The 12986-nt window shown below is 46.2% G+C and overlaps 3 protein-coding genes across 3 annotated transcripts; all 3 read left to right on the top strand.

Annotated features, from left to right (window-relative positions):
• The first annotated feature begins 566 nt into the window (after positions 1-566).
• Positions 567-1440, top strand: LOC106334574. Its single transcript, XM_013772876.1, has 3 exons — positions 567-730; positions 861-1014; positions 1096-1440. Exons 1-3 carry the CDS (start codon positions 567-569, stop codon positions 1438-1440), a joined length of 663 nt encoding a protein of 220 aa, XP_013628330.1.
• An 801-nt stretch (positions 1441-2241) lies between these two features.
• LOC106334583 lies at positions 2242-4131 on the top strand. The gene is made up of 4 exons (XM_013772886.1): positions 2242-2423; positions 2697-3278; positions 3345-3828; positions 3934-4131. The coding sequence occupies exons 1-4, from the start codon at positions 2242-2244 to the stop codon at positions 4129-4131; spliced, it is 1446 nt and encodes a 481-aa protein (XP_013628340.1).
• Positions 4132-11228: 7097 nt separating this feature from the next.
• LOC106343787 (methyl-CpG-binding domain-containing protein 5) lies at positions 11229-12538 on the top strand. Its single transcript, XM_013783095.1, has 3 exons — positions 11229-11503; positions 11821-11946; positions 12032-12538. Exons 1-3 carry the CDS (start codon positions 11333-11335, stop codon positions 12296-12298), a joined length of 564 nt encoding a protein of 187 aa, XP_013638549.1. The 5' UTR covers positions 11229-11332; the 3' UTR covers positions 12299-12538.
• The last annotated feature ends 448 nt before the right edge of the window (positions 12539-12986 follow it).

A 12986-nucleotide genomic window follows, 5' to 3' on the forward strand; every position in this document is an offset into this window, starting at 1 on the left:
ACATCAACCTACCCTACAGGTCCATAGCCTCCTTTGCTATTCTCAGCGACAAGTTTGTAGAACAATTCGCCAGCAGCAAGGACCTGGAGAAAACCTCTGATGGTCTCTACGAAATCCTCAAGCATCGGGCGGAACCCCTGTGAAGCTATATAGCCCGCTTCAATCAAGAGAAGGTGGCCATTCCTAAATGAACCATCCCCACTGCCATATCTGCCTTCATGAGAGGTTTGCTCTCCGATGGGGACCTCTATAAGGAACTAACCAAATATCAGTGCAAGACCATGGAAGACGTTCTGTCCCGAGCCTGGGCACATGTAAAATGGGAGGAAGATGTCGCCAGTCGCGCTAAGGCGCAGCTAAAGGAAGACCCCAAGGCGGTCAAGTTGGACCGAACCGAACGAGACGAGAAACCCTTTCCAAGACCAACCAGGGATTTCGGGAACAGAAACTGGGGCAGATACCAGAACCTGTCAATCGAGAAGACAAAAGGGATGGAAGTGTCTACGTGGCCAGACATCTCTCACCTCTCCGTCTCAAGGCCGGAGCTGATCAATGTTCTGCGGCAGATGGGCCAACAGGTCAAGTGGCTTCAGAAGATGAAAGCGTATGATTCTTTCCGGAACCCTGGCCTCTGGTGCGGCTTCCACCGAGACCACGGTCACAAAATGGAGGACTGCGTCGCACTGAAGATTGCGGTCAACAAATTTCTTAAGAAAGGACACCTCAGAGAGTTCCTTTCCGAAAAAGACCAAGAGCCATCTAAGCAAGGAGACAACGGCAAAGCCCACTGAAGCTGCTCCCGTCTCACCACCTCGACAGGACCGAGTGATCCATATCATATCGGGCTGTTCGGAAACCAGCGGTATAAGCCACGCGGCTGCAAATAAGAGCACTTGGAACGCCAAGCACGGCCTAGAGGCAGCCAAGCGGAAACGCCTACTCCTGGGTACGGACGAAATAAACTTCACGGCCAAGGAGCAGGAAAGGGTTCTCACCCCACATCACGACGCCCTGGTCATATCGCTCACTGTAGTGAATTGCTTGGTGAAAAAGATACTGGTAGATAATGTAAACTCCGACAACATCATCTTCTAGGCCGCATACAAGGATCTGGGGCTGAAGGAAAGCGCTCTAACTCGGAGGATAACCCCACTCATTGGGTTCAGCGGAGAAGTCAAGCAGACTGCCGGAGAGGTGACCCTCCCGGTATATGCTGAAGGGTTCAACATGTCAACCAAGTTCCTTGTTGTTAACTGCGATTCATCCTACAACATGATCCTGGGACGGTCCTGGATTCACGACATGGGAGCCGTCCCTTCGACTCTTCACCAGATGGTGAAATTCCCTACACCCTGGGGCAAAAGAGCAATCAGAGGGGATCAAGAATATTCCCGCTCCTACTACCAGACTACTTTGAAGGGAAAGACCAAGGTCTTATAGCAATTACAGAGCAACCCTCCGGCTCATCACACCGAGGAACCGGAGGTCGAAGAAATGGACGACGTGTCATTGATCGAAGGGGACCAGTCCCGACATCTCAAGGTCGGCTCCAAGCTGACCGAAGGATTAAGGAGGAGGTTAATAGACTTCCTCAGGTCTAACTCTCACTGCTTCGCTTGATCCCACGCAGACATGCCCGGGATCGATCCAAAGATCATCATGCACAAGCTGCAGGTAGATCCCCTACATCAACCCGTCAGACAAAAGAGGAGGAAGTTTGCCCCCGAAAGGGATGCAATCATCAACGATGAAGTCAAAAGCCTACTCGGCGCGGGGTTCATTCGCAAGGTACAATACCCGGAATGGCTAGCTAACGTGGTCGTAGTCAAAAAGAAAAACTGGAAGTGGAGAGTCTGCATAGACTTCACAGACCTCAACAAGTCCTGCCCAAAGGACCCCTTCCCTCAGCCTCATATCGACAAGCTGGTCGATGCCACAACCGGGCATCAACTGATGAGTTTCATGGACGCGTTCTCCGGCTATAATCAAATACTCATGCATCTGGAAGACCAGGAGAAGATGTCCTTCATGACATCTAGAGGGATCTATTGCTACAAAGTTATGCTCTTTGGTCTAAAGAACGCGGGATCAACCTACCAATGGCTGGTGAACATGATGTTTGCGGACCATATAGGGCGAACCACGGAGGTCTACATCGACGACATGCTGGTCAAATCCCTAGAGGCTGAAGATCACATATCTCACCTGCAGCAAGCCTTCTCCACTCTCCGGAAGTACAACATGAAGCTCAACCCAGCTAAGTGCTCATTTGGGGTCAGTTCCGGCAAGTTCTTCGGGTACATTATAACCCTCCGGGGCATTGAAGCCAACCCGGAGCAAATCAGGGCCATTCATTCGATCCTTTCCCCGAAGAAAGTCAAGGAGGTCCAAAAGCTAATGGGAAGAATGGCAGCCCTGAGCAGGTTCATCTCCAGACTCTCTGAAAAAATCTCTAGCCTTCTTTGGAACCCTCAAAAACCCAAAGGTTTTTGGGTGGACGGAAGAGTGCGAGTCCGCCCTCCATGAGCTAAAGGCGTATCTCACCACTCCTCCTCTCCTATACAAGCCACTGGTCGCTGAGGTCCTGCTGCTATATCTAGCAGTCTCGGAGCACGCCGTAAGCGCCGTCCCAGTACGCGAGGAAGGAAGCAAGCAACTACCAATCTACTACGTAAGTAAGGCTCTCCTGGATGCAGAAACCCGCTACAGCGATCTAGCGAAGCTGGCCTTAGCCCTGATAGTCGCCACTGCAAGTTGCGGCCGTACTTTCAGGCTCACCCAATCGTGGTCGTCACCTCCTTCCCCGTAAAACTGGTCCTCCACAAGCCTGAAGTCTTTGGACGCCTAGCGAAATGGGTTGTGGAACTAGGGGAATACGATGTGATTTTTCGACCAGCCACAGCTATAAAGTCACAGGTCCTGGCAGACTTTGTGGCCGAATTCTCTCCTATCTTGCTCCCAGCTTTGGAGCAAGAAGAACGCCTCCGAAGCGAAACAAAGGAAGAAGGAGAATGGGTCCTGCATGTCGATGGATCCAGCAACATCAGAGGAGCCCATGTAGGAATATTGCTTACCTCGCCGACAGGGAACACGACCTCAAGGGCCGTAAGATGCAACTTCAAAGCGACCAACAACGAAAGCGAGTACGAGGCCTTAATCGCAGGACTAACACTCGCCCATCAAATGGGGGCAGAAAACATTCAGGTCTTCGGTGACTCCCAGCTGATAATCAACCAAGTGCACGGAGAGTACCAAGAAAAGGACGACAGCATGATCCAGTATTTGGCGGTCGCCTAGCGACTAATCAGGGAATTCAAGAGTTGCAAGCTCATTCAAATCCCCAGGGAACAGAACTCGCAAGCCGATGCCCTGGCTAATCTAGGGTCCGCCCTCGAAACAAACAGTCATATGAGCATACCCTTGCATGTGCTTCAATGGCCAGCCACCCTTGAGGAACCCCAATCCGAAGAGGTCTCCGCTATCGTAGAGGGCAAAACCTGGATGACTCCCCTAGTCTGGTACCTAGAGAATGACATTCTTCTAGAAGATCGCAAAGAGTCCAGAAAAATCAAGAAGCAAGCCGCAAGATATTGTATCTCCCAGGAGAAGCTATACCGGAGATCCTTCTCAGGGCCGTACTTGAGATGTGTCACACCTCGAGAAGCCGCTAGAATCCTTGTAGAACTACATGAAGGAGATTGTGAGTCCCATTCTAGCAGCAGGAGCCTGGTGCTCAGGGCCAAAAGAGCAGGCTACTATTGGCCCACGATGGCCGCATACGCCAACCAGCAAGCCAAACACTGCGACCAGTGTCAGAGGCACGCTCCAGTATTTAAACTCCCTCCGGAAAACCTCAAGTCCATAAGCTCACCGTGGCCCTTCAGAAAGTGGGGCATGGACATAATGAGAAAATTCCCTATGGCGCCGGGGCAGAAGGTCTTCCTTCTGGTAGTCACTGATTACTTCTCCAAATTGGTCAAAGCAGAAGCACTCAGCCGGATCACAGACCTCCAGATCCGCAAATTCCTATGGACAAACGTAATCACTCGCTTCCGGGTCCCCCATGAGATCATCGTCGATAATGGGCCGCAGTTCACGAGCCACAATTTCAAGGAGCATTGCAAGGACTAGGGCATAAAGCTTACCTTCGCCACACCCTGACACCCCAGTCTAACAGACAAGCCAAATCCACGAACAATACCGTGGTCAACATGCTTAAAAAGCGATTGGAGGGTTCTCACGGGAAGTGGACGGAAGAACTGCACAGAGTCCTTTGGGCCTACCGGACCACTCCGAAGACGACGACGCAGGAAACTCCTTACTCGCTAGTCTACGGCTCTGAAACCATAATACCCACAGAGATGCACGTGAGAACAACAGTCTCAGGGTCTACCTCTCAAGAAGAGAACGATGAGCTGATGACGCTGAGCCTCGACCTACTCGACGAAAAGAGAGAGGCCATTCGGCTAAGAAACTGGTCATAACAGCAAGACGTCGCCAGGACGTACAACAAGAAAGTCAGAACCAGAACCTTCCAGCAAGGGGACTGGGTTCTACGACGAGCAGAAAAATGACAGGAAAACTCACCCCCGGGTGGGAAGGACCCTATAAGGTAATCGAGGTGCGGAGAACAGGAGCCTACAGGCTACATGATTGCAAAGGTAAAATACAACCCAACTGCTGGAACGCCCTGCACCTCAAAGCCTATCATTTTTAATACGGTCTCCGAACCATGATTTCTACTATCTTACTATATACTATTTAAGCATTATGATTTCCTACTCCTATGTATGTTAAACGTCTCCAGACAAAGCTTATAATAAAAAATAGTTCCGACTATAAAGGCAGTAGGAAAATCACTATACTTAAAGGGGCATACGAGCTGGATCAGGTCTCCGGATACCTCCGTTCCTGAGCAACCCTTGTCAAAAAGTGGCACGCCCACATAAAATCAAAATGGGTATGAGACATAAAGCAGGAATGGGTATGCGCAAGCCTGAGTATGCTGTCAAAACTACCTAAAATCCCTGTGCAGCCTAAGGCGCATCGGGGTCCTAGAGTACCACATGTGAAAGTACCTGTATTAAAACACTATGTGCTATACAATACAGGGAACACTGGGTTTACTTGCAAAAGTACTGTGAAATACAGAGAGAAAAAGTGCAAAAGTCCAGGAGCACCTCATAATCTCTGCTTATCCAGACGTGGAAAGCAGCAAAGCCCGGCACTTGGGTCATAACACCCACACCAGCACCCTCTAAGCCTGTCAGTGACTTCCTGCAGAAGTAAAATACATCATAGGAACTCGATAGTAGCCAGCTTCTGAGCGGCAGAATGCAAAATCCGAACAGGTACCAGTAGTAGTCTTGCCTAGGGAGGTGGAGTACGGTCCCTGCGAAAATAAATATTTTGGGTTCTCAAGGGAACTCCAGGCCCATATACAAACCCGCGATCTAAAGAGGAAACCCACGGTTCCCCATACAATCTCGGGTCCTATGTATAAAAACTAAAGACAAACCTCAGGGTTCCCATATAGCCTCCAGGTTCCAAGCAAAGATCTGAGGAAGAACCTCCAGGTTCCTATCTGGCATCAGGGTTCCTAATTAGCCTAAGGCGCATCGGGGTCATTACATCTCTAAGAACCTCCGGGTTCCCATATGACCTCAAGGTCCAAACACAAACACCAGGGTCCCGATACGATCTCAGGATCTAAGGGAAAACCCTAGGTTCTCACACGACCTCAGGGTCCAATCACGATCTCAAGAACCTCCGGGTTCCAAGTACGGTCTCCAGATCTAACGAAGAATCTTTGGGTCCTCATACAGCCTCCGGGCTCCAATCATGATTTCAGGATCTAAAGGAAAACCTACGGGTTCCCAGGCGACCTCCGGGTCCTTACGCGACCTTCAGGTTACGAAAATAACCTCCAGACTCCAAGAGTCCATATTCTAGAAAGCTTGAAACCTCCAGGTTCAGAGCCCATCTCTCAGGTCCTAGCTGCAACCTCCGGGTTCTTAGGCTACCTTCTGGTCCCTGCGTAATCTTCAAGTCCGGGGCAACCCCAACATCCATAGATGACCTCCGAATTTTCATGACGTTTCCCAAGAAAAGCGGTTCACTCCAGGGTCCAGTTATCTAACCTACAAAGAGGATAAGGAGCGATCATATACTACGAGTCTCGCCCCAACCGAGAAACAGGCGGGGAAGATCCTCTTAAAAATTTGAAGTACTATCATCAGAGCATGCAAGACAATAGGAAAGAGTGCATAGAAAGAAAGTTATAAAGAGCCGATTATTCCAAAAACCAAAGGGGGCTACGGAGAGCCATTATTCAAAACAAGGAGATTCAACAAAAAGCCAGAGTTTCAGAAGCAAAAAAAGAAAAGAAAAATCATTCAGAAAGAAGGCTCCTCCGAGAATCGCGACCCCACGACGGATCTCGGGGTGGCGACCCGGGAGAAACTCCCCGACTGCTGGTCGATCCCTCCAGACAGGAGCAGATGTCGATGGTACTCTTCTTCAAGATCCCAATGTTCTTCCCGCTTCTCCAGCCATTCCTTCATGAGCTCCCATCTGGTCGATGCCTTCACCTGCTGAATCAACAGATCCCGGCAGGCCATCATGTTCTGCACCTGACTACGGAGAAAGAACACCTCGCCAATTAACCTCCGGTGAGCATCCCCCAATGGGTCATGATTGAGTACGACTTCAACACCTGTTGACGAGGTGGAAGATAAGCCATTAACCAACGAAGTGGCCCTCGCCAATCTTGGGGGAGGGGTATAAAAAGGACGCCTCTTCCACGTTTTGGCCTTCTGGTGCTCGTCATAAATGGCCGACACCGAGAGCCTCACCACGTTCCCTGGAAAATGCAATGCAGGAAGTAAGAAAACAGAGTCCTATCAGGTGAAAACTAAAAGGGAAGGCTTACCCCAAACGCGGCTATGCCGCAAGGACTCCTTGCTCACCAGGAAAGTCACCCATCGAAATCACCAAGGAACTCCCATTATAAGCTTCGCTACTGCTTCTCCAGCAAAGGAAACCAGACGAGACACATCTTATAGCAAGAACCAGGCGTCAATAAAAAATGAAACCCAAAAGGAACGGTAAGACTCAAAGTTCGAACCCAAAATGAAACCCAAAAGGAACTTACCGATTGTACGCCAGGACGTAGGATAGTCAAAAGGCTCATGGATCTTCACGAATACATACCGATTGTTCCAGCCATCTCCGAAGGGATAGTTGCCCCTAATACCCCTCGAAGGTTCCTCGACTAAAGGAGTGCCATCACGGGATCAGAGATGGTAGAACCCTGCTTTGTTCACCAGAGGGGCAAAGCAGTACGAGTATAGAATCTCATGCACCCCTATGGAAAACCCATGAAGTTCCCCAAGTACTTGGATAACCATTAAAGTCCTCCAAGTAAGGGGAGTAAGTTGAGAAAGACAGAAACCAAAGAAAGAGGATACTTCGCCTATAAGGGAAGGGATAACACCCCGGAAGACTGCTTCCAGATATGCTTCATAAATAGCTATCTCATTCGCCCCTCCATCTGGAGCACGCTCGAACTCAGACGGGCTCCTCATCCCCACTGAAGGATGAATCGCATATTTCCTCCGCATGTCAGCAAGGTCTCCCTCTCGGATCTCGGTACGGGGACCATCATCAAAGAAACAGGAATGGCGCCGCCTCAGGGGTGCCATCGGGACCGCCTTGCTGTCAGCCTCTGGAACATCTCCCCAAGAAGGGATGGGAGATGAGAAAGGATCGGTGAAAAGATGACGTGGCCTTGGACGGCCACCCACGAGTGAGGACGGAAACACAAGCAGTTCGGGATTTACCTTTCTCAACCGGAAGTCAGCGCTGGAATTGGGTTGAGGCCGATTAGAGGATATCGCGAGCCCTTATATACATCCGGATCACTCATCCTTGCAGAGCCGGAAAAGGAAATAGGGATGTTTCCAAATATCTCAATGAATCTCTGGCATAAACGACAAAACATTAAAAAAGGAAACTCGGTCTTTGCAAAATAAAGGGAAAATCCTCCCTAAAAAGGAAGTTTTGCAAAAAGATACATACCTCCAAAAGAAGAGTCGACCATAGTATCCTTCGAAGCATCCAGACATGCCTTTATGCATCATGCTCAAGTACTCAGACCTCTTCTTTGGAAATCGCCATCTCCAAGACACCGCCAAAAGCCCTGAGCTTCTCCATCTTCAACAAGCAATCAGCTGTTCAAGAAGATAGCGCCAGACCCCGGTCTGTTATCAGGGAACCGGTCCTCCCCGGATTCAGAGTGTGGCTCCAGCCTGAGAGGAACCCGGGATATCAGGATTACTGGAGCGATGTCCTGCCTAGGGAAAGCCTGCTGAGAATGAGCAACTTCCGTTGACTTGAGTGCACAGGTTATTCCCCGAGTTCGATGACGAAATCGAGCAATAAGGGGCAAACTGTTGGGGAAAAAACCTCAGGTATAGAATTCCTCCAGACCCCAGGCAGGACACCGGCCTCTGAGTCCCCGCTGGGAGACGCCCCAGGTCCCAGCTGTGAAGTATTCTGGGTCCAGTCCCAGGGACCGCCCCCTTCCTCCGGGAAAAAGAAAACTTCCGCTAAGGAGAACCTTCCATATTTCCGAATATGGAAGAATTTAACCTACTCCAACCGACTATATGCCGACCTAAAACAATTATATAAAGGGAGCCTAAACCCTAGAGCAAGGGATCGATACTTCAAGACTTAGAGATTAGAGCTAGGCGGCTAGAACTAGGGTTCTTACTCAAAACTGTTGTAGTCCCAGCTCAAACGATCAATAAAACATCTCTTTTAGTCTCAATTCCTGCATACTCTCAATACAATTCACGAATTCTCAAGCTTATCCATCGTTTCGTGGTACTCACAAAGATCTTACACAAAAAATCCCCTAACACTCGATATGTACGAATAGGTGTGATGCTTGGGTTATGGTGTTGCAGACCATGGCTTAGGCCGGTTCCACCCAAATCGCAATCCATGGCCATGGGTCGGATGCAAGTACGGTCCGATCGTCCGCATGTTAGATCGATTGGACTAGTCGGTTAAAAGGCTACACAGTTGTGTCATGTCTCTACACGGTTTCTTGGACCAATGCCTTGGCCGGTCCAGGTAAGACAGTCCTAGGCACATTGGCCGGACTTATGACTGAACCGATCGATCCTAGATCCTTGCCGTGTGGTCGGATTGGATCATTGGCGATCCAGTTATGGGTTTGTTTGGCTTGCGATTATACTTGGAGTAACTCTAACTTAGGGTCGATTGATTTTGAGTAGAATTATAGTAGATACTTGGTAGTAACTAAGGGAACCGAACCATGCATGGCTAGACTCGATTGTTAGGATATCGGTTTATGATTGATATGTTATTGTATGTGGTTTCAAGATCTGAAGTTAATCGTGGTAAGACCAAGGAGCCGTGAAGACTCGATCAATGTGAAGTTGTGTACTGTGTGGGTAGATCAGATTAGGAATGAACTTATGATAACCTATAGTCCAACTTAAACCTATGTATTGAATCTCATTTTATGGTTAATATAGAAACCGATTTACCTTATGTTTGTACTTGTCTTGTTCGACTGATATAAACCTCAAATGATTGGAAATGACTTAGAAAATAATGGAGTTAAAATGAATCATGGGTAAGGCCGCGGGTCTGGTTGGGTCGAGGAACCCAAGATCGAGTCTTACAACAGTAGTCAACATAGGTTCCATCTTTGCATGTATGTGTCCTCCGCAGTAGCTCAATGTAAGGTGGAGAACCAGAGGAAACCATCTGGAAAACAAAGGCAAAAACAGTAGTTAAATTGTTGATAGGTGAAAAATAAAGACAAAAAGTTCCATGTTATATTCAATCCTTAAATACTACCGGTCCTGCATTATGCTTGACATGATCAGATTTGCGGCAAGCAACAGCTGTTTTGCTCTTCTTTCGAGCAGGTTCTGCGGCCTAATACGCCAAGAGAGTGTCCCAGTTCTCACCACTAATGTAGCCAGGTTTCTTGTTCTTCCTCTTCTTAGTGCTGATGCGTCCATATATTGTTATCCTAATCTCTTTTTTCCAGTGGAAGTAGACTAGATCATTAAATTGTGTTTCCCAATAGTACTGTTGCTACAAAGGAAGAGACACAGACACTAACCACAAAGGTTTGCCACCACATTAAATTGTGTTTCCCAATAGTATTAGTATTGATGAATGGATTTGCTAAATGATATTGGAAATGTAAAATAATTACAATCAGAGATACAAACACTAACCACAAAGGTTTGTCACCACATTTGCTTCTTCTCTTCAGGCACTTTACTCCAATTCCTCCAAGGTCCCATGAAATACCCCTGCCATGTTGAGCGAACAAATATATTGACAGAAGGGCCAATATCGAACCTAATAACATGATAAAGAGACCACAACAATTAGTAAATACAAACAGAGAAGCATAATGAGAAAGAAAACATATAACAAAGGTAAACAACTTACCATAAAGGTCCATTCACTTTGTCTGGATGCAGACTTTGCTGGGATAGCCTTGAAGGAGCGTTGAGCATTGCATTTAAACTGATATTTGCATAGTTGGTAGAGCGTGAACATGGCAACCTAGCCACGAAAATCTAGTGACTAAACCGTGCCTGCGGTAGCCACTGATTATTTGTGGCTATATCGTGGTTGGTTTTGCTACGGATTAACCACGGATTCGATAAAGTCATGGTTTCTTCGGGTTCGTGATTTTATCGTGGCTAGTACGTGGCTATTTCAGATATTTTTACTAGTGAAATTTTGTAAATATTTTAAACCAAAATTCATTATTAAATAAAAAATATTTTCTGTTAAAATGTTTAGTAACTTAATAATTAATTTAGAAAAAATATATATTTTTAAACATGTAGAATAAAAATAATTATACAATTAATATATGGTTCTTTTTTTTGTCAGCAATATATGGTTCTTTATATACTCGTATATATATTGGATATTTATTTAAAAATAAGTAATTTTAATTTGCTTTTTTTTAATGGATTCATAGAATTATATATACCTAGTTTTTTGGATTGGTAAACTAATCGAATAAAATTTTATTATATTCTACACATTCAATATGTGGAACTTTTCTTAACTTTGTCTTAGAGATAATGAATAGATTAAGTTGGGCATCAGATTGGGCTTGCCCCAACGTCTCTATTACCCTTTTGGGTTCTCATTAATAAAAAAAATGGAAAGCGTCGACATAAAGAATATTCATTCCTCTCGACACCGTTCGATTCGATCGACCTGCTGCTAACGGAAACCTAGAGTGGATTGCTCCGGGATGTCGAACGGCACAGATCACGCCCAACCACCGTCGGAAAAGTTGAGTCTTCCGATGGAATCGAGGCCGAAGAAGCGTGCGTCACCGGGGGATAACTGGGCGCCTCCTCCAGGTTGGACGACCGAAGAAAAGGTTCGAACCTCCGGTACCAAAGCTGGTTTGGTGGACAAGGTACTTGATCGAAATTTGCAGATTAGCCCCCTCAATTTGTTTTTTTTTTTGGTTTATTTGTTGATTAGAATTGGAATAGAAACTGATGACCGAGATTCGTCAAGTAAAATTGGAAAATTTGGTCTTCGGTTTTCAGATTATCGTCATCTTATTGGAGACTTATCATAAATAATCTTGCTTTACCTTTTTTAGTTAAAGGATAGGTTTTGTGAATCCTTTTCTAAATGGATGTTAATTTGATGGTAATGTTGTTTCCCATCTTTAGAAGAAAGAAAGATAATGCAAATGCTTTTAATTTCCCTTTTTATGTAATGTAGTTCTACTACGAACCTGTTACAAATCGCAAGTTCCGGTCAAGGACCGAGGTGATGTACTACTTGGAACACGGAACGCCTAAAAAGAAAAACAAGAAATCGGTTAACAACAGTGACACCAAATCACAAGTGAGTTCAGAGATTTTTCTCTATTTTCTTATGAGACTTCAGCGTTTCTGTCTTTTATATTACCTCACCTTTTTTTTTTTTGTAGCGTTCTGAAGACCGAGGAAGCTATAAGCGGCTGACCCAATCCAACAAAAAGGCTAACGAGCAGCCACCCCCACCCCCACCCCCACCCCCAATGCCGCTGGACTTTGATTTTCTGAATGTCCCCGAGAAGGTCATTTGGACAGGGACAAACGGCTTACAGGAAGCTTGGTGTCCTTTCATTGGGGACTACAAGATTCAAGAATCTGTCAGCCAAGATTGGGACAGAGCCTTCACTCTTCTCACCGCAAATGCAAATATGTCGGTTTAGAAGATTGGTTCACCAAATGTAATAACTCGCTCTAGAGATTTATATCTACTTAGTATTTACTGATCCTAGCGTGGATTTTCCATTCATTTGTCTAAAGCGTGCAATGCAGGTTAATTTAATACTCAGGTGATTGTTTAGTAACCCTTTAATTTCGGTTGTAATCTTAGTATTTTCCTAAGACAATAAATATATTAGATGTATTGCCTTTGCGTTGTTGAACGATCTATATAGCCTTTTGAGAGAATCCTTGAGTAACTAGTTGGGTATGAATTCTAACGGTTGATGCATGGCGTTGGCCCAGGCTTGTTACTTCTCTTCTCAGTTGTCTCTGCTTTCAAACATGTAAATTGGACGACGATTAGTGATGCGACAGTGTGATACAGAGAAAGAATATTCGGGCATAAAAATTCCAAGCAATAGACTTGGTTCGACTCCCGCAGACGCAACTCTTTACTGCTAGAAATTTTGGTGTTTCAAAGTGACCCCAAAGGGTGAGCCACTAAGTCATTCAAGATAATGCTCTTGTAGTCTCGTTCATTTGTGATGAACTGATAAAATAATAAGCTCACGATATTCTGCCTTCGAGTTAAGGAAACAATCAAAATCGAAATTTCTTTAAAAAATTTTGGATACTTGCAAATATAGTATTAAAGCGTGGCTGGTCACTGTATTGTACTGCCTCCCCAGA

Source organism: Brassica oleracea, chromosome C1 (assembly GCF_000695525.1).
Source record: "Brassica oleracea var. oleracea cultivar TO1000 chromosome C1, BOL, whole genome shotgun sequence".
NCBI classification, from domain to species: Eukaryota; Viridiplantae; Streptophyta; class Magnoliopsida; order Brassicales; family Brassicaceae; genus Brassica; species Brassica oleracea.

What these genes read in the sequence shown, in the direction of transcription:
- LOC106334574 (XM_013772876.1), top strand. Translation starts at nt 567, where the DNA reads ATGGGCCAACAGGTCAAGTGGCTTCAGAAGATGAAAGCGTATGATTCT. An exon ending in AAGAAAGGACACCTCAGAGA is followed by an intron (nt 731 to 860) that starts GTTCCTTTCCGA and finishes TTCGGAAACCAG; the next exon opens with CGGTATAAGCCACGCGGCTG. An exon ending in CCCCACATCACGACGCCCTG is followed by an intron (nt 1,015 to 1,095) that starts GTCATATCGCTC and finishes ATCATCTTCTAG; the next exon opens with GCCGCATACAAGGATCTGGG.
- LOC106343787 (XM_013783095.1), top strand. Translation starts at nt 11,333, where the DNA reads ATGTCGAACGGCACAGATCACGCCCAACCACCGTCGGAAAAGTTGAGT. An exon ending in AAGCTGGTTTGGTGGACAAG is followed by an intron (nt 11,504 to 11,820) that starts GTACTTGATCGA and finishes TATGTAATGTAG; the next exon opens with TTCTACTACGAACCTGTTAC. An exon ending in ACAGTGACACCAAATCACAA is followed by an intron (nt 11,947 to 12,031) that starts GTGAGTTCAGAG and finishes TTTTTTTTGTAG; the next exon opens with CGTTCTGAAGACCGAGGAAG.
- LOC106334583 (XM_013772886.1), top strand. Translation starts at nt 2,242, where the DNA reads ATGAAGCTCAACCCAGCTAAGTGCTCATTTGGGGTCAGTTCCGGCAAG. An exon ending in AAGGACGACAGCATGATCCA is followed by an intron (nt 3,279 to 3,344) that starts GTATTTGGCGGT and finishes TCAAATCCCCAG; the next exon opens with GGAACAGAACTCGCAAGCCG. An exon ending in AGTGTCAGAGGCACGCTCCA is followed by an intron (nt 3,829 to 3,933) that starts GTATTTAAACTC and finishes GCGCCGGGGCAG; the next exon opens with AAGGTCTTCCTTCTGGTAGT.